This window comes from Phyllostomus discolor, chromosome 7, assembly GCF_004126475.2.
Source record: "Phyllostomus discolor isolate MPI-MPIP mPhyDis1 chromosome 7, mPhyDis1.pri.v3, whole genome shotgun sequence".
NCBI lineage: Eukaryota > Metazoa > Chordata > Mammalia > Chiroptera > Phyllostomidae > Phyllostomus > Phyllostomus discolor.
This window is the reverse complement of record NC_040909.2, coordinates 134362640-134389208: the sequence shown is the minus strand read 5'-3', so window position 1 is coordinate 134389208 and position 26569 is coordinate 134362640. Positions and strand designations below refer to the sequence as shown.

Below are 26569 nucleotides of genomic sequence, written 5' to 3'. Positions count from 1 at the left end.
CCAGTGGGCCAAAGCAGCCCGCCTGAGCTCGCTCCTTCCATCCTGAGCCCTTCCTCGTTTCACGGTCTCCAGCTTTAATGAATAAATGGACTCTCAACATTTAAAAAAGATTGTGAAATCAAATCTTACTCCTGGAAGAGGCTGACACTGCAATCAGTTTAGCTAGCGAGTCTTGACTGGGCTCCGCACAGACGACTCCATTTCTTTTCAACGCCTCAAATCTCGTTTTGCCAAAACTTCAACTACGTGGTGTCACCAGGAGTCTCCCCCAGAGTCCGGACGTTCATTGGAAGGCATGCCCAGGACTGCACTACCTAAATTCCAATTTTGGAAAAAGGTAATGTTTCAGGAAAGAGGTGTTCTCGGAAACAACGTATGTGGCGATTATCTTTATTGTTATCCAGTCTCTCCTTGATTTTTACTGTAATCGCACAATGTGTTTTGGGGAGTAGTGGGTGATGGGGATTTGGCTGGAAAGTGTCAGATGTGTCACTCCTGTCCTTTACTCCAGCCACCTGCACACGTGGTCACAGAGCGGAACGTGAGCTGGGTGGCACGCTGACCCGGGAGACGCGGTGAAATAGGGCACCCTTCCTGCCTAAGAGCAGTGGGCCATCTCATCCAATGAGAGCAGCCAATGAAAACATAAAAATCAGAAAGTGAGGGGGTCAGGCAGTATACGAGTAAAGTAAAAAAGCATTCAACCGAACATTGGTGACTTTCGCTGCCTATTTGCTGTTTGGGAATGAGAAGGAAATGAGTGGACTACACGGACGCACCTCGACTCCCATTCTCATCCGCCTCGCTGACCGTCCCGCTCACAGGACACGGGGCCCGGCGGGCAACAGAGGTGCTCGCGAGGCGCCCGCCCAGCGCCGGTCTGGACCTCCGCACACAGCAGGCATTCGATCGTCGTCCGTCTTCACCACCACAAGCAGGGCACCGCCATGTCCTACGCTCCGCCACGGAGGGAACTGCAGTTCAGATGAGGGGCATGAGGGGCTCCGGGAAGAGACCAAGCACATAAGCGCCATTGGACTCCCCAAGTCAGAGCTGTGTTGGTCGTGTCATGGGCCCCCTTCCCACTCCTTCTCAGCCCCCTCGGTTCCGAAGGCAGCTGGGGGCAGCCGCTTGGTCCATCCGCCTCTCCCTCCGACGGCTCGCCTGGTTCCCGACAGGGGCCGGGGCTGTGCTCAGCTCAGAGGGCACGGTCACAGGCCCTGACCGCGAAGTACCCCAGTCTAGACGGAGGCGCAGAAAAGCACCGGATCGCTGAGTGAGTGACTGAGCAAAGGAATAAAAGCTCAGATTTCCATTTTTATGTTTAGGCATGCTGTCTTCCAGCCTGGGCACCTCTGTAGTGCTGGTCTCTTCTGAATGCTGGCGTTCCTGCTGCTAAGTGCACCCCCGAACTTTTAGCTATTTTCACCACTGTAAAACAGCTGGGACCTCATTTTCACCATCTGCACGTTTACTGAATGCGCTCCGTGCTTCGTCAGCGCCTCATAACGACTGAACAAACAAGAGAACCCACCACATCCAGGCAGTCACTTTGCTGGTGATTTATTGCTTTAAGGAGAAAAGCTATAAACAGGGAATCTGAGCGATGAAGATGCTTCACATTGAACAAACATGTTTACACAACAGGGCTCAGGAGCGGGATGAGGAATGCAGTAAGTCAGGACAGATGGCCCAAGGGCCATCTCCCCTCCACTGGGAAATTCCAAGACGGTTTTTTTGGTATGCGCTTTTTTAGTCGCAGAAACGGCTGGAGGAATACTTAAATATTAAGTCACAGTTTGAAAATAGATGTAATCATACATATATACAGACACACACGTATGTGTGCGGAGGCACACAAATGACCGATGCTGACCACCCGGGAGTCCCAGCTGTGCAGGGCTAGCATTGGGGTTACTTTGGGTCCAGCTAAGCCCTTCAAAAGCAATGACCTAATTCAACACAACAGTCACGGGCCACGTTGCTTCCCCGCAATCCCTGTACAGACACGGCACACTGCTCGTGGGACTGTAGACACTGATGCCATCTGAGTCTCTTTCCTGTGGTCGCTCTCTGACTCAGCTGAGTTAAAACTGCAGCTCTTATTGGCAAAGCCTCTCTGGTACCTTGTGGTCTGGGGCGGCCAGCGAACCGGGCTTAGCGTCAGGAGGGGTGGCTCAGACAACAGACTGACCTTGGTTTGCAGCCGTGGCCTGGAGCTCAGCAGCTGGTGAGACCTTGAGCAAGGGCTGAACGCCTGTGAACCTCAGCTGCCTTATCGCTACAATGGGGATATGATAATGACGCCTTATCTTCAATAAGATATGGCGGTAAAGCACCTGGCACAGGCCTGGCATGCAGGAAGCATTCCGCAAATGCTTGCTTATGATCAGGTTTAGCAAGAATGAGGGATTTGGCGAATTCAGGTCTCCCGCCCCCTCCCGCATCTAAACGCAGCAGAGCAGTTCACTCCAGGCACCAACAGGAATTCCTTCATCAGAGGCTCACTGACCTTTAGTCTACCTTTCCCTTGGCCTAGAACACGGAGTTACAGGGGCTGGAGGGATCACGTGTCTGATGAACTTGATCTCCTTTGCCGCTGTGACCCTCCGACAGGGGTCATTTACCCTCTGTCTGGAGTCTCCCCTCCAAGGGCAAGGCAGAGCAGAATGAACTGCGGTTTCCGCTGTTTGAGGGCAGATTTCTCGGTCTCTTTTGAGTCTCAGATTGTCCATTTATAAAGTGGGGAAGAAAAACTTACTCAAACTGCTGTGATAACCAGTAAAATCATAAAACCTTAGCAGAGTACTTAGCACCAAGTAATCAGTCAATAAAGGGGCATGTCTGCTGTTGTGATTGTTATTCTTGTGTGGAAGTAGGTCGCACCACTGCAGGCTACTTCCTGCTGCTTTCCTACTGGCCCCACGTGGACCCGAGACCTTCCCAACGTGGTCCCGCAGAGGGCGGGTCCATTTCTCAAAACAGTAACTGGAGCATTCCAACCCTGCCCCCGAGCCCTTCCCGCCCATTCCCAGTGTGATCCCCAGCTCCTCCAACCAGGTTTTCCAAGGTCCTGGAAGATCATGCTTCGTTTCCCAGGTTGGGCTGTCGATTCAGCGAGAACCTGGCTCTCGGGTTTCTGCTGAGCTCCAAAGGGGACTGGCTGTCATCTGGTCCCTGTCATTCGCAGATGGCTGGTGGTTTCATCCTTAGAAAAGCCCAGCGGCCCCACGGGCTCACAGGAGAGATTACTCCTGGGGAAAGTTCTCGTCCCATAGAATTTTTTTTTCCAGTAAAAGACATGGTTCTTGAACTACTCAGTGCCTCTTTTCCTATGGCATGTAAAGTGAGACCCAGCTGACAAAAATGAGCTGGTCGCACACCTAGGCAAGAAGGGAGCTTCTGAATGAACGCAGGAGGTCACACCCCCAGTCTCCTTCAGTCGTGGAACCCACGGCATGCCTTGCATCGGGCCGAGCGTTCGGGAGGCTGCAGGATGGAGGACACGGTGTGGTTCTCTGTTCCTGTCCAGGGGGGCCCCTCTGCACACTGCACAGAACTCCCTTACTGCACGCTGTCCAGCATGCAGCGTGGGCGAACGAACCCGTGTCCAGGTGCCCGGTGAGCACGGGCCCTGACGGGAAGGAGGGGACGATCTATGGGGACCCACGGATTTCGGTCCCCCCACCCCACCCCATATGTGATTGGACACCCAGGCACCTGCTTGCTCTGAACGTCATCAGATTCTTGTAGCTGGGCCTAGAGAGGCAGCAAAGACGAGCGAAGAAGTCACTGACTTTAACCTGCTTCCCTGCTCAGGCACGTTTGCAAGCTCTGAATATCAGGAAAAACGACGGCTTGAGGAGTCAGCCGCCCAGCTTGCATTGGAATCCTGACTCCCCCTCTTACCCGGTGGGTGACCTTGGCCCAATTCCCCCACCTTGCTGAGCCCCCCAGTTCACATTTGTGAGAACAGAAACGAGAGTGGGCACTTTTCAACATGACCCCGAAGTGTCCACGAGCTGGTGCACGGAAAGCAGTGCGAACAGGGCACGTGGATGGTGCTGCATGAAAGAACAGGAACAGTGAGCACTTACATTGTACTAATACAATAAATGCTCGCCTCATCCACACTAGCGAGAACCTTCTCTTCTTGTTAGCGCCAACCCCTTCCTCTGGCTTTCACTCCCTGCTAAGTAGGTTTCTGTTCCTACACAACTAGGAGCCTGCTATCTTTACTCCAGAACTGGGGTGTTTGGGTCAGCAGGCCCCAGTCTATAAAAGGGGCCACTGCAGTGGAAGGAGATGTTGTATCTTGGGCCCCATGACCCCTGCCACCCAGGCCGGTGCAGACGGGCCCCACGGCTTGGTTTGACCCCCACCCAGCTGGGGCTCTGAGTCATTTTGGGAGGCTCTGGCCTAGATTGCGGCTGAGGCTCCGTAAGTGCAGAAAAATGCCTCAGGACCCCACTCTCAGGGGTCAGACAGGCCATCCCAGGGGCCCTGCCGACTCCCGTGAGCCCCCAAGCTGGGCGAGGGTCTGGATTTGAGGAGTCTGGCCAACCCCTGGTGTCCCGGTGGACAGCAGCAGGGTCCTCGCTCCTTCTGAAAGCCGACTGCCCTCGCCCTGCCCTGCAGTGGTGACTGGGGACTGTCCCACGAACAAGAACGAACTTTATCAAGTGGCATTTCCAACCAGAACAAACCCATGCACCCTTCTCAGCGCAGGGACGGAGGGAAACTCAGTGCCTCAATGATGCCCGGATGAATAGACACGGTGTGTCATGAGAAATCGAAGCCAAACAACCATTCACCTCACATGGCGAGTGCTGGGTGGCCCTGTGGCACACAGACCTCTGGAACCAGAGGTGGTGCTTCGGTGCGCTGTGCTCTGAGTCAGCACTGTGTGTCACGGCGCCTCTCGGCGGGGCCCCAGTAGTAGGCTGTCCCATTGAACGTGAGCCCACCCACCCTCTGAATGGACCCGAGGAGTCTTGTGGTTGGCATCTCGAGAGGGAATCAGTGACACTCAATGTCCAGCTGATCCGGCCCCTCGGGACTCAGGAGGACCCCCCCACCCCCACCCCGTGTCTTGCACAGGCCGGATCAGGCCTCCACGGTCTTGTCCACGACAGGCGGAGACAGGCACCTCCTCCGGAGCGTGTGCGGAACGCGGGCAAGGACGGAGTGCGCAGTCTGGGCCTGAGCAGCAGCACGGTGTGTCATCTGGGTGGTCAGAGGCAGGAAAGGGGTCTCAGGTCTGGGTCAGGGTCATTAGAAATGAATGGGAAGTGGATGAGAGCAGGCTCAATGGGGGGGCCCCGGGGACTGGCTGCTTTGCCAGCACTGGGCCGGGCCCGAGCGCTGTGTTGGGTGCCCGCCTAGTTGGCGATCTCTGCGAAGTCGGGGTAGAAGTCCAAATCAGCAAAGATGTCGTTGGGGTTCCGACAGGTCAGGTTGCAGAAGCAGGCGTTAATCCAGAGCACCTGGCGGGAGAAGCCAGGCCCGTCGGGGCACTGGAAGGAGACGCTGATGGTCTTGGACTTGTAGGGGATGCAGCACCTGTTGTCCGTGCAGACCCCGCAGTACTTGGGCCGGTAGACACGTGTGCTGACGCAGCCGGCGAGGGTGAAGTTCATGGGCACCTCTGGCTGGTGCACGGCCAGACACTTCTTCCCTTCCTGCGGGAAAGAGGCGTCAGTTGGGATGCTTGGAGGACAAACCATGACCTTCTTCCCCCTGCGCCCTCACCTGCCCCTCCTCCCCGGCCATATGGGAGCCCTCCACCTTCCTTAGAGACCCGCAGCATCTTCAGGCTGGGAGGGCCCCCCCCCACGACACCGCACGGCCCAGCTGCGCTGCACAGGAGTCAGCTGAGGGCCTCAGCAGACGGAGCTGGCTTTGCTCCCTCGGGTCCTGCCTCTCACTCTGCAATTTCCCTCCTTTCCTCCATTTCTGCCCAGCTGCTGCCCTGCCCTTTGTCTCAGTTTCACCAACACAGGATGCCTTCGTAGTGTTGAGTGAAACGCACCACGCTCCAACCTGGTGACACACACGTGACCCCCGTGACTGTTGGGAGGTGGGCTTACTTATTCCCATTCCACAAGGGCCCCACGGGAAAGCTGAAGAGTCGGGCTCAAAGCCACGCTTTTCTGTGAGGTCCCAGACCCCCCCCCCCCGCCCCCACCCCCCGGGGAGGTGGACTCACCTTGATGAGGGGACGGATGTCCACGTCACAGGGCCGCAGGTTGCAGAGGCGGCTCTCCTGCTCGGGCCGGCAGTGGGCGTTGGCGTTGGAGACCCGCGTGGAGATGCCCAGGCCGCAGCTGGTGGAACAGGGGCTCCAGGGGCTCACGTGGGCCACGCAGTTCCTGTGCCAGGGCTCCAGCTCACCCTCAGCCACTGCCAGGGGGGACCAGGTTCCCCGTGAGTCCCCAGCTCTGTCCCCTCCAATGCCCCCACCCCCACCCTGCGCACGAGATCCCTGACACTCAGCGGGAGAGAGATGGCGAGCTGGCTTCTATCTGGTCGTGGGTCCCCAGGGAGAGAAGGGCTTGTTCTGAGTCCCTTCCACTTCTCTGGGGGGGAAGACCTGAGTTCAAATCCTGCTCGTGGGATCCTAGACAACTCTGTCTGGCCTCTGTCCCCTCATTGGGACCATCGCGTCTGCCTTGTGGGGCTGGTGTGGCAGTAAAAGGACTCTGGACACTATGTCATGGTCATCTGCTTGGTGCTGGGCATGAGAGGCCATGAGACACTGGTCCTGCCCCTGCGAGGTTAAGTTTATTTGGGGGAAGGCCAAAGGTAGGTGGCCACACCCTAGGACCCAGCATTTCATCTGGGTGATGCCGAGGGCACAGTGGTCACGGGGCACACGGGCTTCAGCGTCAAACAGCGTGCAGTCGACTCGAACACAGCCACCTGCCAGGGGGCTGGGCGGGGGCCTCTGCCTCCCAGGGCTGGAAAAGGTCGGTGCACACATGTGACAGCTACCAGCTGTCCCCAGCCCTTAGTAAGCCCTCAGTAAACATGGGCTCGCGTGGTTTCTCAGTCACCGGCCAGCAAACACCAACTCTCGGATGGTGCTGTTAATATTTACATCCCAGCATCTAGAGAGTGGTGAGTACTCACTGGTTCTCGGAGAGATGGAAGGTGGAGGGAACCAGGGGTGGAGGCGGTGGAAAGCCAGGGAGACACAGGGGTGGTCCCACAGGAAGAAGGAACGAGGTGCACAAGAGTTAGACCCGAGGAGGAAGCTGGTCTCAGGCTGGGAAGAGAAGAGAGAAAGGAACAGGCAGAGGGAAGGGGAGGAAGACAGATGGAGAGAGAGTGTGGGGCGGGGTAGAGAGAGGGAGGGGAGAGGGAAGGGAGAGGGGAGGGAGGAGGGGGGGAGAGGGAGGGGAGAGGGAGAGGGAGAAAGGGTCCGGGAGAGAAAGGTGATACAAATTGGGGGGCGGAGGGGAGACAGAGTCGGAAAGGGAAGACATCCATTAGGATGAGGAGGAGGAGGAGAAAGGGGAGACTCCATAGCCCACACCCAGACCCCCCAGGCTAACAGGTGTGCAGGGAACACAGAGGAGAAAACGAGGGGATGGAGGAGGGAGAGAAGGGGGGAGGGGAGGTGTGGGAGGCAGAGGGAGGAAGGAGAGTTCTCCGGGACAGAGGAGGGCTGGTCTGGCCGGGCTGCAGGCTATGTGCGTGCGTGGGCTGTCAGGGTGGAGGGAGGGGGGCCGGCGGCAGGGGAGGGATTTGCCTGGGAGGATAAAAGAAGGGCTTTGGTTTCTGGGTCACCCACACGGCTCTGCCTGCGTTCGGTCAGAATGGGGTCACCTGGCCACACACAACGGGCAGACAGCCGCTGCCGCTCCCCCCGGTGACCCTCTGTGGCTCTGCCAGCGGGGCCCTGCTGGGACTGCAGCTGCCCTGCTGCTGGGGACACGCTTTTCCTGTCCCCTCTTTCATGCGGCTGGGGGTCCCCCAAGCTCCACCCAGAGAGGTGGCCCCAGCCTGAACCAAGGCAGGGGGTGGGGGTGGGGGGACATCCGACCTTCCTGGTCCGGCCAGACCCACCCAGGTGCGCCCTCTGCCCCCCTACCCGCCAGTGGGTTCTGTTCTGAGACACTCCCTTCACTTGGCTCCTGCAAGATGTCTTCCTGTTTCCAACCTGCCTCTCGGATTTGACTTTCTCAGCTTTTTCCTCTGTCCCCACAGAAAATGGCAGCGTCCCGGGGCGGCCCCGGAGGTTCTGCTGAGGGCCACTCTGTCGCCCAGGTCACAAGTGACGTCTCCAGGGGGCTCTGGTCGTGCCTGTTTGCGTGGCCGGGGCGGGGGACGCTGCGCGCCTCCCGCAGTGCACAGGGCAGCTGCCCCTCACGGAGAGTCATCTGGTCCGAACGGCGTCCGGACGCAGGCAGGAGCCTCCTCCGCAGGACCCCCGAGCAAGCTCCCGCATCTCGCGTCTAGAAGCATCGCCAGCGACCTCAGTGCGCAGACTCCGTGCCCGTGTCTTCCCTGCTTCGCGCCCACTGGCCGGACAGACTTGTTCCTTCTAGAAGTGTCATCGGCCATCTGCCGTGTCCCCAGATGCTCCTGGTTTTCCTCCTGCCCCCTCTCTCTGTCTCCCCCTCGCCCCCTCTTGTACTGTCCACCCCTCAAATGTCAGCCCCTGGGCCTCTGACCAAGGCCCCTCCGTCGCACTGGACACCCCGTGTCCCTACGCCGTCCCACCAGCATCGGCTGCTCTGGTGGGATGGTCCCCGGAGCTCCCTCTGCCTGTCTCCCTCCTGCATGCTGCCCCCCCAGGGTGCCCCTTTGGGCCGCCCCACAGGCAGGGAGCCCAGCCCCAGACTCCACCTGTCTCTCACAAGGGTGCCCTTCTCCTCCCCAGATGCACTCCTTCTCTGGGCTGCACCCTAGGTCAAGACCGGTCCCAGGGGCCACCCTCTGCAGCTCCCTCCACCACACTGGGACCTGCAGTCTCACACGGTGTCCTGGTACCTGCCCCTCCTTTGCCACCTCTACTTCCTCTGCCCGAGTTCATGTCTCCATTGGCCCATCCATCTATCCATCGGTCCATCCATTTGTCCATCCATTCACTCATGTTTCATCCATCCACCCATCCATCTGTCCATTCATCCATCCATCCATCCATCCATTTGTCCATCCATCTACTCATGTTTTATTTATCTACCCATTCATCTGTCTATCTGTCCATTTGCCCATCCATCCACTCATGTTTCATTCATCCACCCATTCACTTGTCTATCCATCCATCCGTCCACCCATCCACTCACATTTCATCCATCTACACATTCATTTGTCTATCTGTCCATCTGTCCATCCATCCATCTGTCCATCCATGCCCTCATGTTTCATCCATCCACCCATTCATTTGTCCATCCATCCATCCATTTGTCCATCCATCCATTCATGTTTTATTCATCCACCCATTCATTCGTCTATCCATCCGTCCGTCCAGCCACCCATCCATCCGTGTGACAAACACCAAGAGGTACCCGCTGCGTGTCTGGCCTTGGCTGGGCTCCAATACACACAGGCCTGTCCCCGGCCTCCCTTGGCAGGCCTCCCTGTCACCTGGCTCACCTGGCTGAAGCCTCACCTGCTCCCGCCTTCCACGGTGAAAGGTACCCACCGTGCACTCACCCCTCCTCCACCTCCGTACCCCCCACCCAGTCTGTTAAGTAGGATCGTGACGGATCACACGCGCCTGGCTTTGTTCCGTGCAAAGCCCTTCCTCACTTTACGCTCAGAGGACCCCGCACGACAGGCGGGGCAGAGGGTGCCATTTCCAACTTGCCCACGGGGGAAACAGGCCAGAGGAGATGTGACTCTCTCCCAGGGTCACTCAGCTAGCGAGTGGGGGGGCTGGGAACTGGACTGTGGGCTTTGCGGTCAACCACAGGCGGGCAGTCAGAGCCCCAGGACGGTCCGCCCCCCGCCCCCAGGGCCAGCCCTCCCGGGCCCACGCGCAGCACCCACCTAGGGCTCCCGTGTGGCGTGGTGCTGTCTTGCGCAGCCTCCTGGCCTCATCGTCGCACACCCACTGCTCACAGCAGCGGCCGGGCAGGCTGACCCGCCGTGGGTGGTGGCACCAGAGGCGCGGGGGGCGCACTCGGAGGCACAGCGGTGTGCAGCCCACCGCGCCGTCCACACACGTGCAGTTGAACTTGCAGTTGGGCTGGAAGGACTGGCCGTTGTTGTAGCGCACCCCGTCCAGGACGCAGCCCACGCCGACCAGCTCTGCGAACACAGCATGGCCGGGTCAGGCCCGGTGCCCCCGGCCAGGGCAGCCCTCCACCGTGGACCTCACCCAACCTGGGAATGCCCCGCCACGGGGGAGGGGGAGTCGGCAAGGGCAGGGACCTGACGGCGAGGGGGAGTGGGTGGGGCTTGAGCAGAGGGAGCGCGGGAGTTCCTTACGAGCTGCAGCTGTGGCTCCCATTGAGTGACACCTGGCGCCAGTGTAGGAGGATCTAGCGTCACGGGGCTGCAGACCCAGGCGGCCAGCCCCCCGGCCTGCCCTGAGCCCAAGGCACAAAGCCTGGTGCTGACAAATATCACTCGGGGCATGGTTCTGAGTGGGGCAGACATGGAAAACCAACCAGAACACTTTGAAACAAAGATTCCATTCACTCCCTGCACATTGATAGGGTGTTCCAGGCGCTGGAGGTTCAGTGGTAAACAACGCAGACCCAAGCCACACATGCTGACTGATGGGAGGGCCAGCGTCAGTGAGGCTGGGCCAGTCTCCTTTGCCGCCTCCTATCTCGTCTCCGACGTGCAGGTCCGGGCGTGGCCTGGCGGTCTTCCCTCTACTGAAGGACTTCCAGGGACTCAGGTTACCCTGCTCTGCCATCGGGCCATCACTCCCCTCAATGACACCCCCAGAGGACCGTCAGCTACACGGGAGCAGGGACAGTGGGTCGGGCCTCATTGGAACCCCGTCATTGTGTCCCTGCACGAAGGCATCTGTGGATGGATGGACAGCTGGATGGATGCACAGATGGATGGATGGATGGGAGCCGGGGGGAGCTGCTCCTGTGGATCCCTTGACACCTCAAACCCCTGAAGAGATAGGCATACTTGTCACTTTTTCCTGGGAAAGGGACCCTTAAAAGGCTAACCGGCTGGCCCCAAGTCACCGGCCCTACTTAGTTATGGTGGCGGGATGCGAACTCAAGTTGTCCAGCCCCGAGGACTATACCAGGCGGGTTTTCTCCTCCCTCACTCTCCACGCCGGGGTGTCCGAGCCTGGACCTGGGCCTGCCGCCTCTGAGGATGACCTCGGTCAGGGCTGAGGGGGTGTCGCCGAGGGGGCATTAAAGTGCAGCAACGCAACGGTGCACACACACAGCAGCCGATCCCGTGTGAGGCTTGAGCGCCTTCCCTCGCTGACTTTCAGCAACCCCATGCGGCTGGTTTGATGGAGCTCCTCCAGCGACGAGCCCAAGGTCACGTAGCCGGCAAGCGCCGGAGCCAGGATTGAAACCCCAAATCTGTCTGCCCGTCAAGTTTATGGTCCTCCGGCAGACCACACTGCCCCGGGCCTGCCCCGGCGGCAAAGACGGCAGAGTGGTGTTTGTGCAACAGAAATAGCCGAAGAGGAGAATTCAGAGGCTGCTCTCTGCCCACAGAAGCATTTAGTTTGGCTCAGAGAGCATTTTTAAAAAAATGTTTTTTAATGTGTTGCCAACATGTACAAATTATACCCAAATCTGGATTTTCTTGAAAACTGAGCACAGTGGCCAAGACCAGGCTCGCATCTCTGCCGGGCCACCGTGGCTGGTGCCCAGGACCAGCCGCCTCTCTAGCCAAGGCCTGCACTCGCCGTTTCGCCAGAGTCCCCACCGGTCTCCCTCTGGGTTTTATGACCCAGTGTTGCAAGGGCTCACTTTTAATGGCCCGCCCTGTGCTGAACTAGTTACAGGCACCGCTCCAAGGACAGGTTTGGCCGGTCTGGGGACCATCCTTCGGTTGAGTGGACCGTTGGGCGAAGAATTCTTCCTTCTCTCTCCCCTCTGGCCTTGCCCGCGGCGTCTTCCTCTCTGCCACCGCCAGGCCCCGGCCTCTTCTTTCCTGACGAGGGTCTCACAGGCTCACACTCTACGGCGGCGTTTCTAGGAAGACATTCAGTAGCACGCCAGCAAGTTGTGTGTGTGTGTGTGTGTGTGCAGGCACACACGTAAGCACAAGATGTGTGTATCTGTGAGTGTGTGTGTGTGGTGGGGTGGGTGGGCGGGGCACAATCGACCTGGACAGAAGAGTCCACTGTGCAAACAAGCTTGAAAAGAAAAGGCTTCTTACGATGGCTGCCCTTTGGGAACTGGGCAGCGGACATAAACATTCAAAACCTCTGAGAAGTGCTGTAACACCTTTTAACTTTATTTAGTCCAGTGTCTGCAAACCCAGGCAAGCAGGGCGTCCCTGGGGAGCGGAACCCTGTGAGGCGCTCCTGCAGACCACAGGCCTCCTTCCGAAGGAACGGAAGGAGGCACAGGGAGGCACGTGGCGAGCGGGTACTAGGAGGCTGCAGGGGTGAAGCAGGGCCTGAGACACAGGTGGGTGGGCTGGGGCAGGAGGGCAGTTTCCAGGGCCCCGCTGGGGAGGGGCAGGCAGGCAGGCGGTTCGGGCCTGCACGGTCTCTGAGTCCATGAGCGAACATCTACAAAGGCGTGGTGCCCGGCACATGGTAGTATGTCAATATAGCTTTAGAGATTGGTGTAATCACGGTGAACTGAGTGACCTTTCCAGCGACCTTGAAGAACAGCTGTGGAAGGGGAAGGAGGTGATGAGACCGTCTCCTCTGCCGGGAGGGGATTCGAGAGCCAGGAGGCTGAGTCCAGAATCCTCACTGGGTTTGGGGAGCGAGCGTGGGACTGGTTCTAACAGTGGCACCCCGCCCCTCATCCACAGCTTCGTTCCCCACGGTTTCTGTCACCCGTGATCGACCGTGTCAGACAATATTCCAGAAATAAACAACTCAGAAGTTTTAAATCATGGGCTATTCTGAATAATGTGGTAAAATCCCAGGCCCTCCTGCTCCATCTCCTTGGAAGACGAGCCGCCCTTTGTCCAGCGTGCCCACACTGTGGACGCCCTGTCCCTCCGTCACTGCGCAGCTGGCTTGGGGGTGAGATCAGCTCTCACGGGGTTGCAGGGCCCGTGTGCACATCACCCTGCCTTCACTTCGTAACACCTCACACACTCAACGTTCCTTACATACAGAGCACAGCTACGGTCGCTCTAGTCACTACCAGCTGTTATTGCTGACTTCTTTCTGAGTCTAATGCAGAAATTCAGCTTTCCCGTAGGGGTGCAAATACAGGACAGCACAGTACGTATAGGGTTCGGCACTATCTGCTGTTTCAGGCCTCCACCGGGGGCCCTGGAACGCACCCTGCAGACAAAGGGGGGCTGCGTATGTCAGTTCGCACTTGAACATGGCCAAGGATCACCAGGAGGCTCATTAAAGGTTTGGCTTCCATCCCCACTCCTGGAGGTACGGTGGGCTCAGGAGTAACACTTTTAACCAGCATGTGGGGAGATTCTTGGCAGGTGGTGCTGTAAGCCCTGTTTGGACTCACGTCCCTGGGGGGCGAGTGAGGAGCCTGAATACCAGGAGTAACAGAAGAAGGGTAGAGTGTCACAGGGGGTCCCCAGTAGAGCTGAAGACGGACGACTCGCTATGACAGTGGAAGCGTGCTCCAATGGTGAGAGAGCAGAGAGTGCTCACAGGTCAACCCCGAGGGCCAGAGAGCACTGCCTGCCTTGGAATTATGTCCATAACTCATCCACGACCCCTCCCAGGAGGCACGGTGGGTTAGCTGAGGACGAGAGACTACACTGTGTGCAACTGTGAAACAGGGTGTGTACAGAGTCCGAGTTACGGTGACGGCTTGATTCATCACTAAAGGAAAACAGAGGCTCCTGGGTTTACGAGGCTCTGCGGGGCTTTTCAGAGGCTGGGCTGCCGCGTCCCGACGCCCAGTTGCCTCTCTGCACCGTGCTGGGTCACGCTTCCTGGGTAAACACTTAGGTGACTCAGGGCAGAGGAGCGCCGGTCAGACAGAGGCAAGGGACCAGCAAGCCCCAGAAAGGAGGTCTTTGGGAACAACAAGGGATGTGATGCAGCCCTCGAAGGGAAAACAGACAACAATGACCAGCAGCCCCCCTGTACATGAGGAGATTATAAAGACCCAGAGGAGGAAAAAGCAAAGGCAAATAGAAACTCTCCAGGAAAAACACAAAGGCTCCATCGGAAAGGAAGTTCAGATGAGCACACTGTCTCCTGCTGCACTAAACACTCACACACACATAACAGCACAAGTGGGGATGACCGTCCGTGTAAACAAAAATAGGACAACTTTGGAGGGCGGGGAGGTGTCTGGTGGTACTGAGGAGCTGAGTCATTAGTCCACTAGCGATCACATAGGATCGTTGCTAGACATTTTAAGCCCATCAGGACACAACAACTGACATGTGTTATGTTATACCTACACGCCAGAAGAAAGGGCTGGAAAGTTCAGTGCCTGCAGCAACTGAACAGGGGTGGGAGGCAGGAAGAAAGGATTGTGGGCTGCTGGCTTTTGTTCTTTCAGGACTACGGAATTTTTCAAGCGTGCGTTATTTCAGCTTACAGCATCGCTCAGCCAGCTGGGGCTCGGCAGGGTCCTAGAGGCCCTGGGAGGCCAGAGGCATCCAGCGAGGGGCCCTACCACTAAGGGAATGCAACCGGGCTGAGCCCTTCCTGGCAGCCCCTTTCCCCCTGGTGTCTGCCATGGATGCGCCTCCAGGTCTGAGGACAGAGAGCAGGACGCCGGGTTCCGGAGGCAAGAGGAACATAGGCATCTCCCCTCATCTGGTAGGGCCCAGCCTCCCGCCTCGAATGATGGACAGGGGAGTTGTGGGGGGGGCACCTCCTGCAGAGCAGGAGGAAGGCTCCAGGTCTCCTGGTGAGGGGCCCTGGGCCAGAGCTGGGGATGCAGGGGTGGGGGCGGGGGGCGTGGCCAGAAGGGAGGGAAGGTGTCACTTACTTACGTGCACACACTCCTATTGCGTACCTCGGGCGGTCCCCGCTGTAGTCGCAGTAGAGGCCCCGGTGGGGGTCGCAGGTGGCGGCCTCCGTGCAGTTGTCCCCCAGCTGCTGGGCGCACACCTTACAGCACTCGCAGCCGTCGGTGACGAGGCTGACCCCCAGCGGGCAGCGGGGTGGGGACGGCGGGCACTCGCACGGCCACTTGCAGAATTGGGGGCGTGACGACGTGTCCTCCGGGGGCGCCGGGGTGAAGGCCATGGCCGTGGGGGCTGGAGACGGGGCCTGCGGGGCAGGGGGGGGGATGGCAGAGGTGAAGAGGGGCTGCTAGGCCGGGGTCAGCACCCAAGGCGCCTGCCAACGTCTCCCCGCCTTCATGGTGTTCAGAAGCCTTACATAATGTTATACTTCTCCTACATGCGTTTGATGGTCCTTCTTTCTCCTCAATAAAGGAAATAAGGCCGAGAGCCCAGAGTTCAGGGGCGTGAAGCCAGTGGCCTGAAGCCCCCTGCTGGTGGGCGGTGGGCTGGGCTCTGCATCAGAACTCCGGCCACCGAAGCCCCATGGCTGTGTCCTCCCTCCTCCCTCCTCCCCCCTCCCTCCCCCGGGGGTCGGTGAGTCAGCCTCGTGCGACAGGTGTGGGGGCCGAGGCCCCGTTTCCTCCACAGAAGGTCCCCCGGAGCTCACAGGGAGCCCCCAGACTCAGATTCGACACCTGGGCTCAGCCGGCTGACTTGTTACTACCGCTACTGCTGTCATTAATTGTTACTATTAGTTTCCCCTCGGAGCACCAGGAAAGGACAGCGTGCACAGGGGCTTCAAGCTGCCTCTGCCTCTGGGGCCCAGTCACCTTCGCGCCCCCTCCCTGGACCACCACCCAGACCCCCCCTTTACACGAGGGGAAACCCGGGCCCAGGAGAATCGCCTGCACACAGAGAGTGGGGGGCTGCGGCCAGCCTTCCGGGGGACAGCCAGCAGACCCTTATTCTCCACCCAAGAGGAGAGCGTGAGGCCGGTGACAGAAGTGGCCCTCTCGGTGGGCCCTGGACGAGCTTCCTAACAGTTCGGAGCCCCAGCACCCGCATCTGTGACGCGGTCACAGGGATGCCCCCCAGAAGCCGCTGGGGGGCCGAGGGTCACGGTGTGCGCGGATGCACTCCTGCGGGAGCTGGCGTGTGGCAGGCACTCCAGAGTACGACTGCCCCTCCCCACCCCCTGTCCACAGAGTGTCCCCCAAACACCCGGGGCCTGGGCACTGCGAGGTGAGCTGGGTGAGCTGTGACCTGGTGGGACCCGTCTCCACACGGTCACTGTCCAGCTTGCTGTCTCCACACCAAGTTAAAGATCCTGGGAAGGAAGGGGCAGAGAGGCCCCCGGCAGGGACTCTGGGTCCTCTGTGCCAGGCCCTTGCTGCTGGCGCCATCTAGTGGTCTAAGACCTCCCAGAGTCACGTGCACACTCTCTCTCACATGCGGGATGGCACTGCATTTCCACTGGCCCTTTGCCCTGGCACCTGGACCACTCTCATAAAAATATGGACTCTCCCCTGGCTGGCATAGCTCAGTGGATTGAGTGCAGGCTGCGAACCGAAGTGTCGCAGGTTCGATTCCCAGCCAAGGTACATTCCTGAGTTGCAGGCCATGACCCCCAGCAACAACACATTGATGTTTCTCTCTCTTTCTCTATCTCCCTCCCTTCTCTCTCTAAAAATAAATAAATAAAATCTTTTAAAAAAATACAGACTCTCCTTTTTCATCCTCAAAGGAGCAGGAGAAGCATGTCAGCCCAAGAACAAAGAGGCACCCAGAAGGTGTGTGCACTGACCCACTTGAGAAGCAACCCAGACCCCCTCCCAGCTCGCTGGCCCTGCCACACCTGGAGGCCAGCCATCCGCACAGCTGCCATCGGCCCTGCTGTAGGCTCGTCCCCACTGTGGGCGGCAGGGGGCGCTGTTGGAGCGCGTACTTGTGTTGACCTAGCATGAACAGTCTGGGGCCCTTTGGGGTGGGTGTCGCTGGTCACTCAGAGCCCCCTGTTGGGCCTGACGAAACATCTACAGCCTCGTGTCAGAGCTGAAGCTCTGCAGGTCACCACACCATGTCACCCTGACCTCTGCCACCCGATTGGGCTGCTCTAGGGCCTCCCGTGCCCCAACCTGCGGTGCCAGCGCAGAATCACGTGGCCGCCGAGCTCACGCTCTCTCCCATGGCCCTTGCTCCGGTGACCATGAGAATGTATCGCTTGTGATTCTCTGTTTTCAACCCAAAGCAATAAACCTGTTCTTGTTTTATGGGCCAAACCCATGAAGCACAGAGGCTCACGCAGGTAGGTGGTGACACAGGAAGATTCGGAGGGAGCTGTGTCACCAGCAGCCATAGGCAAGGTGCCAGCGCCCTTGGGGCCCCCTGAAGCTCTCACCAGCCCCCTGCCTTCTTTGAGTTAGACCCTGTCCCAGCTTCCCCAGGCCCGGCGGCAGCAGGCAGGAAGCCAGAACCTCCCCAGACGGCCCCGACGGCGGTGCTTTCATCCACAGCCAGCTGCCCGACCGGGGCCGTCTGTGCCCATTGCACAGATGGAGAGACTGACCGTGGCCAGCTCAGTGCCATAGGGGCCTGCACTGTTTTCATCTCACAGCTGACGTGGAGAGGGCCACGAGGCGGAGGCAGAGGCAGAGAGAGCACTGTCCCGGGAAGGCCCGAGAGAGTGAACCCCAGTCTCGGGCCCCTCCAAACTGCAGGCGGTCACATCCAAGTCTCTGCAAATGCCACTGTGTTTACAGGGAAGACAGGAAGGAGGTGGCAACGCCAGGACGCGTCCTGGCAGGGCGGGGTGCCTGGTGCTCCCCAGCCAAGGCCTGTCCCTGCTGGGTTCCGCAGGCTCAGCCCTGAACACACCAGCCCCGCCCTCTTGTCCCACACCCCGCCCTCTGCAGCGGCCTCTCCCAACATCCCAGCCCCTGCTCAAACAGAACTCCGTTGGAAGCACCTGGAATCTTTAACAGACACCCATGCCTAAACACTGCCCCTCCCCCTGCACCCCCAGACACCCTGACTTAGGTGGGCTGGGCAGGAGCCCCGCACTGAGGTTTTTCCAGGGGCTCAGGGTGCACCCGAGGGTGAGAAGCCCCAGCAAAGGCCGGGGGACCTTGTTGAAATGCAGACTCCCGGCCCCTGTGTTGACTATGCGGCTTCCGTTCTGCTAGGCCGGGCCCCGAATCTGTGTTCTGACCTGGACTTCCGGTGATTCTTGCAGGATGGGAACCGCCCCCTGGGTGCTGGGCAGGGGAGGGAAAGCGTGGGGACTCTGGACCAGCTTCCTCTGTTAACCCGTGACTCGAGTGCCACCGCCCCGGCCTGGGTTTCTCACGGCGGTCCGCACACCAGTCGGCACAGAACACATGCCAGCCACTCTGTGTGTGCCGTCCCAGGCTGCCCACCGCTCGGCAGCGGGCCCGCCGGGCGCAGTTCACTGAACGGGATGTGCTTTGCCCTTGCTGTTTGGTTCAAGTGACTTAAAAATGGAAAGAGAAAGGAGCGTGGTGCCTGCCGAGGTCTGAAGTTTGTGCTTCTCCCCAGTTTGCGCACTGATCTCTGAAAGGGGCGGGGCTAGGAGGCGGGGCCTAGGGCGGGCGTGGGGGGGGTAGGTCAGGAGGGTGGAGCCCCCTGCCCTCACCCCTCCCACCCTGGGCAGACGGTGGAAGATGCCTGCGAGGAGCCAGGACGGGAGCCTGTGACCACGCCGGCACCGGCACCTGGATCTCGGGCTTCCAGACTCTAGAACCGTGGGAGACAGATTTCGGATGTTTATCGGCCCCCGGCCGGCGGCACTTTGTTACAGCAGCAGAACGGACTGGACCGGGTCAGACACTGAACCGTCTGGACGAGGAGGGACTCCGGAGGCGGGTTAAGAGCGAGCGTACCCGCTGGATGAACTCGGCGCAGGGCAGCTGGGGAGGGACAGAGCGAAGCCGCTGTGGGGAGAGCTGCGGGCGCCTTGTGAGGCGGCGTTTAAAGGTTTAACTGGACCTGCTGGTCTTTGCCGGCTCTCTGATAACGGACCTGGGAACAGGTCAGTCTCTGATTTGACTTTGAAGCGTCAGTTTTGCCTCATTTTCACAAAAGCACCTGACTGTGGGCCTGGGAGCAGGGAGTGCGAGGCTGGCCGTGGTGGGTGGGCCCCGCGGGGGCCCTGAAATGTCCCCTTGGGTGAGGGAGATGGGCCCGTCCTCTGGCGGGAGAGCGCGGCTCGTCAGTGAATGAGTCCGTGGGGTGAAGCGCAAAGGGCGTGACTTCTGCAGCGAGGGGAACCCCCCCCTCCCAAGCCCCCTGCCCTCCTAGCTCTGTCGCCTGTGCCCACTCTCCCTGCTCTGAGCTCCCACCTCCTCCTCTGTAAAATGGGAATGAGGACAGTGTGTACCAGCAGCCCAGGCAGAAGTCACTAGAATTATCCCCATTTCACAGATAGGGAAACTGAGGCTTAAAGAGCCTAAGCAACCGTGAGGCCTCAGAGCTGGGAAATGGTCCACGACCCACACATCCCTCCAAGCCCTTGTTTGTGATCCAGGTGTCATCGCTGCAGTCCTCATTCATTCATTCATTCATTCATACAATCATTCATTCCTCCGCCCGCCCACCCATCGCTCCCCTGCACTAAGCATCTCCTATGTGGCTGCAGCTCGGATGAAGAAGACCTGGCCCCTCACAGAACACAGAGACACAAAGTAAGACAACACGGGGTGTTGAGGGTTGTGTGGAACTGAGCCCAAGCTCCCGAGGGTCCCCAGAAAAGGATACGGGAGCCTAAAATGCCAGGGGGCTGTTTAGGGACGAGTTGCTCTTTCTGGCCTCTTCTGTGCCCAGCGCTGGGCCAGCTCTCGGTGAACCAACGGGGCAGGTGCCAGCACTGGTTTGTTGGCGTTGGGGAGGCCGCACCCAAATTCTCCACGAGGGGGCAGGGTTGAGACAGAAATGGCCTGAGCTGTGCCGGGCTGGGCTGGGGGCTGTGGGAAGGGGCCGCAGGGTCTGGAAGTGGTTTGTGTTCACTCCTCCCTGCAGAGAAGGGGGGGAGGGGGGCGTGGGAGAATGTGGCCCCGGGCGGGGGGCCAGGGGCTGTGGACGTGACCTGCTCACCCTCCCCACCCGTTCCACCACTTTGTTCCCCTGTTGCTGGTGCGACTGACTGGGGCAGCCTCCGTGTGAGAGGGCGGACGCCCCTTTTCTGAGCACCTCCCAGGAGGGAGCCCCTAGGGATGGAGACCTGGGTCCGGGCTGGGCTGCCCTTCAGGTGCCCGCAAGGCGCTCCTTCTCCTGGTCTCCGGGCTGGGCCCTGCGCCAAAGGTGGGGGTGTGAGTCCCTGCTCTCTCCAGAGATTCCCGGCTCCAGACCCCCTCCCCACTCCTTCCGGCTCCCAGCCCAGGGCTGGCTCATAGCACGGGTCCCTTCCCTCCATGCGTGCACTCAGGGATTCCGCAGGGGTGGGGGCCCTCCCTTTCCCTCCGTTGGGCGGGGGCCCTCATCGTCTCTCACCTCCCCCCACGCACGCCCCCACTCACACCCCCACACCAAAGCTCAGCAGACCCACAGCCGGCCCCAGCCTGGACCTGCCTCCAGCCTGGGGGCCCTGGGACGGGCGGGGGCAGATTTTATCGCATCCCCTGGAATGTCCATTATTCACATCTGAGAGGCCTGGGTCCTTCTCCTCCTCCGATTCTGCCTCCCTCCTCCTCCGCCCCCTTCTCTCGGGGAGAGTCCCAGAAGGGGGGCAGGAGGGAGTTGGCCAATTAACAGAACGTCAAGGCTAAGGGAGAGACTGGAGTCCATCAGATGCAGTGGTTGTTTAAGTCACGTGTGCATAGAAATCTCCGAGGCACCCCTTAACATGTACTGCTCCCCAGGTGTTAAAGCTCAGGGCCCCGGAATTGGTATTTTCCTCCCACAGGCCTCTGGTATTCTCAACACACTCCCCTCTGCTAGTGCAAAAACCCATCTCCAATGTGCGAGCCTCCCGCCACGGTAGGGGCCGAGCCAGCCATTTATCACCACATCTCCGGAGACAGGGGAAGGTGGGCCTGGAACAGGGCTGTTAGAGGTCATGGAGAAGTTATATGGGCTATGAAGGCCACGGTCAGCGACAGGGGCCCTCACTCAGGGTTGTAAGACACGAGTCTCCCCTGTAAGTCGTCATCACTACCATCAGCACCATCACTAGTACCACCAGCATCACCATTGTCACCATCACTACCATCAGCACCATCATTGTTAGTACCACCGGCATCACCATCAGCACCATCAGCACCATCACTATTTCTCCTACACGACAAACCAAAAGTGGTCACCGGCTCCCTTTAAATGTGCAGGGAAGCTGGCCAGGATGTGGAAACCCTGGAGCTTCAGAAGACCCCACGTCCCCAGCACTGAGCCCGGCACAACCCACCAATCAGCCCGCCCCCCTTCCTGCCCGCCGGACACTGAGCCGGGTCTCTCCAGATGCCTGTCCGTTGGCAGCTGGCACTCATCTGCCGTCGGGGTTTCCGCCCAAGCTGGGGACCCCCGGCCCCTGCTGCTGGACCAGAAGGAGCCACTGTTGTGTGTCTTACCCGCCCTCCATTCTGTAATCCCCCCAGGACCCCCGAGACACGAGTACTGACATCACACCCTTTCCAGGCATGCTCACTGGCCCAGAAAGGCGGGGCTCGTCCGAGGACGCGCAGCTGGTACGCGCAGGAGCTGGGACCGGAACTCGCTGGTTTTCCTCCCCGCCTACCGTAATTCCTCGGTCCACACCTGCGTCTTTGCAGACCAGCGCTGTCTAGTGAGACGTAATGTGAGCCCTGTATGGAATCTGACATTTTCTAGTCGCCACCCTAAAAGTAATAAGGAACAGGTGGGATTTGTGTTAATGAAATATGACGTATTTCGTGTAACCCAGTATGAAAATTATCATCTCAATATGGAGTCAATAGCAAAAAAAAATTACGACAAGAGTTTCAAAGTCTTGTATTCATGCAGGAGTCTGAGGGACCCGGCGTGTATGGGCTCTGACAGCTCCTTTAGGGGCTCACCACAGGTCACATGCCCAGCAGCCTCAGTGCCGATCTAAGCTGTGAGGACCCCGCCGGCCTCACAGGCGTGTGGCTTTTGAGTTGATGCACACAGAGCGCTCAGGACACTGCCCAGACCCAGGAAGCCCTGGTCCCAGGGGCAAAGGGAGTTCTGGTGGCGCTGTGAAGGGATGGGCATGGTGTCCCCCGTGCTGCCGTGACCCCTCCTTCCTCTCCGGGCTGCAGCTGGCACACTGCCAGGCCCCTCCCGGGTCCCCGCCCTGAACCATATGGAACCCAGTGAGGGCGGCCACCCTCCCACTGCCCAGCTGCCCCGCTGTTTGCTCAGAGCCAAAGGCAGCCTCCTGGTGTTTGGCTGCTTTGCTGGCAGGGTATGGGGGGAGGGGGGCAGCGCTTTTCTGAAACCTGGGGGAGGTGCCTCTCCCCCATCCTGCTCCTGAGCCCAGGGAGACCACCCAGCTGGAGGTCAGGGTCTGGCCTCCCGAGGAGGACAGTTCTGTTCCCGCTACACAGGGCGAGCCTGCCAAGAGCCCTGCCAGGTGGGGCCGTGAGCCAGCCCCTGAGGAGCGCCCACCGACGCCCCACAGAAGCCGCGGGCAGCAGGGCCCTGAGTTCGGAGCAGCGCATCCCAGTGGCCGGGGTGACTCTGAGCAGGGGACTCGTGGGGCTGGGATTTGGGGGGGGGGGGTGAAATGCTCGCTCAGATCCCAACTGCGGACAGGAGGGGCACGGAGACTTTCCTGTTCACGTCCTCGCTCTTCTGCAAAAGGGCCGTGCCTCACGCGCAGGCCCACGCCTTTCTACAGGGGGCGCCTGCGGGGAGGAGGAGCTTGCATGGTACACCCAGCATGCCCTCCTCAGGCACGCACACACACGGTGGGCACGTACGCACTCATGCACACCGCGATCACGCACACACACATGCACACAAACGCCACGTGCATGCACACACATTTACATGGGAGAGGTGGTATGGACGGCCAACCGAAGACCTCGTGTCCGCCCAGGAATCTGTGAGCACAACATCTGTGCACCCAGTCCCTGCTCTGATCTGGAGGGGTCCTGTGTTCACGCCCCAGCCACAGGGAGCTGGGGGCTGGGGTCGCGGCCCCCTTAGCAAGGGAGGACAGTGAGGCACAGAGTGGTGGAGGGGCTTGTGGAAGACGGCCGGCCGGCCGGCCAGGGCAGAGCCTGCCCCAGCCTCTCTCCTCTGATGACACCCGCCCTCCAGCCTCCCTGGCCTGTAAGTGCTGGTAGGGACAGGGGCCACGGGCTTGTCACCTCTGCACAAGTGCATGGACCTTGAAGGCAGGGGCTTATGGCCAAGAGCTGGACCTGGGTCCCAAAGTTGGCTCCACTGCATATTTGCTGTGTGAGCTTAGGCAAATGACTTGACTTCTCTGAGCTCCAGGGTTTGCATCTACAAAGGAAGACAATGGCACCCGCTTAATAACACTGCCATGGGAATCGGAGGAGGCACTTCGTGAAGGGCTGCTGGCTGAGCTGAGGGGGGGGTCCCGGTTATTCACACACAGCACTGGGCCCAGGACCGCCGGGAGTGCCCTCTCTGGGCGCCCGGTGGGCACCGAGTCCTGCAGAGGGAAGAGAGGGGCGGCGAGCGGGGAAAGCAAGTCTGCCCCGCCTGCTCCTTTATCACGCATTCCGCTCCCCAATAGACCGGCTCCGTCTCTGCGCTGGCTGCCTGTCTCGCCCCCTGATTTATCGCTTCCTGCTTCGATTACAGACCCTTCAGATAACGCGGTTCCCTCCGACAGGGCGAGGCCCCCCGAGGCCCCACTTCCTCAGGCCCTCCTGGCGGTCCGCACGGGCGCCTCCTCCCACGCGCACGTCTATATCATTTTTTTCTGTTGGAATCCCACCGGGGCCCGGCGTGGCCTTGCACCCCCTTTACGTGCCAGTGTGCGTATGTGGGGGTGGGGCGGGGGGGTGGGAACAACAGAGGCTGGGATTTGGCTGTGAGCACCGCACTGGTTGCCATTTGTCCCTGGGCCCTCACAAAGGAGGGGTGTGGGGGTGGTACGATGCCCCAAGTGGCCCAGCTCCCGGCTTTCTGCAGAGAGCTCCTGAATTGGGGAACAGGTGGGTCGAGTGGGGCTCCCGGAAACGGTCCCGGAGGGGCCTGCACGGAGGAGGGGCCGCGCAGAGGAGAGGGGCCTCGCCCCACCCCCCTCCCGCCAGGAGCCTGCCCCCTATCCTGCTGCCCCAGACCGCCTGGGCTCCAGGGTCCTGTGTATGTCCCCTGGGCTGAGCCTGCAGCTCGGCGCCCCCTCCTCCCCAGCACCAGCAGCTCTGCGGAGGCACGTGGGGCTCCAACGTCCAGACACCCGGCAGGCTTGCCCCTCCCCCATGTCACTCAGACCTCCCTGCGCTGCGCCTCTCGCCTCTTCTCCAGCCAGCCCCTGCCCTCCCAGCCGCACTGCCCTCCCAGCCGCAGAAGCCCGGAGAGGGGGGCTGGCTTGGCTCTTTCTGGCCTGCCGGAAGTGCTCAGTTTCCCCTCGACCAGGAAAGCTCTGGAAGGCAGAGTGGGGTTTGGCAGGAGAGCTCTAAGTTTGAACTCTGGCCACCGATTGATTCGGGGACCTTGGGCAAGTCCCCTACCTGCTCTGTCTCCGTTTCGTTCATTTGCAGAAACGTTAATAATGTATTTTGTGTGGGAAGACGGGCACCGCGCAAGGCACAGAGGATTTAACGACGAGTCGGACAGGCTCTCCCTGCCCTCATCATACTCCGCACAGAGCCCCCCACCCAGCTCCCACGAGGCACCTGGCCTGCAGGCAGCATCCGCTCTCAGCCTCAGGTCCGGTCCAATCAGAACCGGTGTCCACGAGCCCACGGCTAAGCTCCTTGCTTCCTGAGCCTCAGTGTCCTCATCCATGAATGGGGCCCATTGATCCCAAGGGAAGCCGCCCGTCAGTGTGAGCGGGCAAGAAAGCCCCTCTCGCCCCACCCTCCCTCCAGCCCTTGGCTTCCCGAGGGGCCCTGGCCAGGCGGAGGGATCCTGGGTTCAGAGGCTCTGCCAGCCGCCCCCCGCACGCCCACGCCCAGCCCCGCAGACGGCCTCTGCGCCGCCACGTGTCTGGCTCCCTGGGCTTCCCGGAGGGACAGACCTTCCTCCCTTCCCCTTGGCGCGCCTGGGAATGGAGGTGGGGGGCAGAGAAGCCGAGGAGGCCCCGGAGACAGCGGGCCTCGTGCGCGGGACCCAGCCGTGCGCGCTGCAGGAACCGGAGGTCCGCGCCAGCCCAGAGCCGCGGCGGTCAGGGGTGGGAAATCAGCCCGAGCACCGTTTACTCCAGAGGCTCCTTTGTTGAAAGCTGGTGTTTCCCTTTCCAACTTTTCTTGGCATTTTCCACGTCCCCTTCCTGTAGTATACCCAACCCTTAGGGACTCATTTTTTCCAAACCCAAAGACTCAAGAAGTCTGCTAACAACTTGTTCACTTCATGCTGCTCAGAGAGGGCGAGGGACTAGCTCAAGGTCACACAGCCAACCCTGGCAAAGTCACAGTAGGGTCTGGAGGCCACCCCCCAGCTCCCAGCGCCCCTTCCTCTCAGCCCTGCTTCAGGTGTGAGAGGAGGCATGGGGGGCTGGCCAGTTTCGTGCCTTCAGGTGTTGCCCCTTCCTCCTGGCCCTGCTGGAATCTGCTGACCCCAGGCGGCCCTCCTCCTTGGCCCGGGCCTCGCTCTCCCCCACCACCCTCCAGCCCCTCTCACCCTGCTGGGGCCCCTCTCTGAGCCCCTCCAGGCAGGACTCACCGTGGCCAGGGCGCTGCCCGCGGCGGCTGCTGCGGTCACTACTGCCAGCGTCCAGGGCAGGAACCACCTCATGCCTGGAAGTCAGCGGCAACGGCATCGACCGAGAGCCCAGAAGACCCGCCACCTCTCGGGCCGGCTGGGCTGAGACTGGCCAGCCCATCAGGAGCACCAGCTACGGCTCTTCCCGCAGCCCTCGGGGGGTTTTATTAAAGCAAGATCTGACGTCAGGGGTAGGGACAAACCCTGCATTTTCCTCTGAAAAAAACTTTTCCTGCCTCTCTCTCTCTCTTTTTTCCCTTTCTTCCCTCTGTCCCCACCTCCAGCCCAGGCTTGGCCGGCCTCCCCGGCTCTGACAGTCTTAAAGGGAAAGTTACAGGGCTACGATTTCACGCTGGGGCTGGGCGGCACCGTCTCACAGAGGACCTGGGTCATCCTGGGGAGCACGTCACGCAGGTGGGGCAGGGACGCCCCGGGAGGGTGCAGGGCGGAGGCGGAGCTTTGGTGACCCTGGTGGGTGGGCGGGAGGGCGGTGGGGGCTTTGAAAGCTCTCCCAGTGGGGAACGTGAGCCCGCTCTCCCTTCTCCGGGCTGCTCCCACTTCTGGTTTCCATTTGTCGTCTCTCGCCGAGATCTAGAAGTGATAGGAAGCCAGTGCTGCGCTCAAGTTTGCACCATTATCTCCGCTG

At 60.1% G+C, this 26569-nt stretch overlaps 1 protein-coding gene across 1 annotated transcript; it reads right to left on the bottom strand.

Moving 5' to 3' along the window:
• Nucleotides 1-1547: 1547 nt before the first annotated feature.
• On the bottom strand, nucleotides 1548-26250 carry CCN4 (cellular communication network factor 4). Its single transcript, XM_036031442.1, has 5 exons — nucleotides 25885-26250; nucleotides 15058-15337; nucleotides 10000-10260; nucleotides 6209-6402; nucleotides 1548-5681 (listed from the first exon to the last, which is right to left on the bottom strand). Exons 1-5 carry the CDS (start codon nucleotides 25954-25956, stop codon nucleotides 5382-5384), a joined length of 1107 nt encoding a protein of 368 aa, XP_035887335.1. The 5' UTR covers nucleotides 25957-26250; the 3' UTR covers nucleotides 1548-5381.
• Nucleotides 26251-26569: the final 319 nt, after the last annotated feature.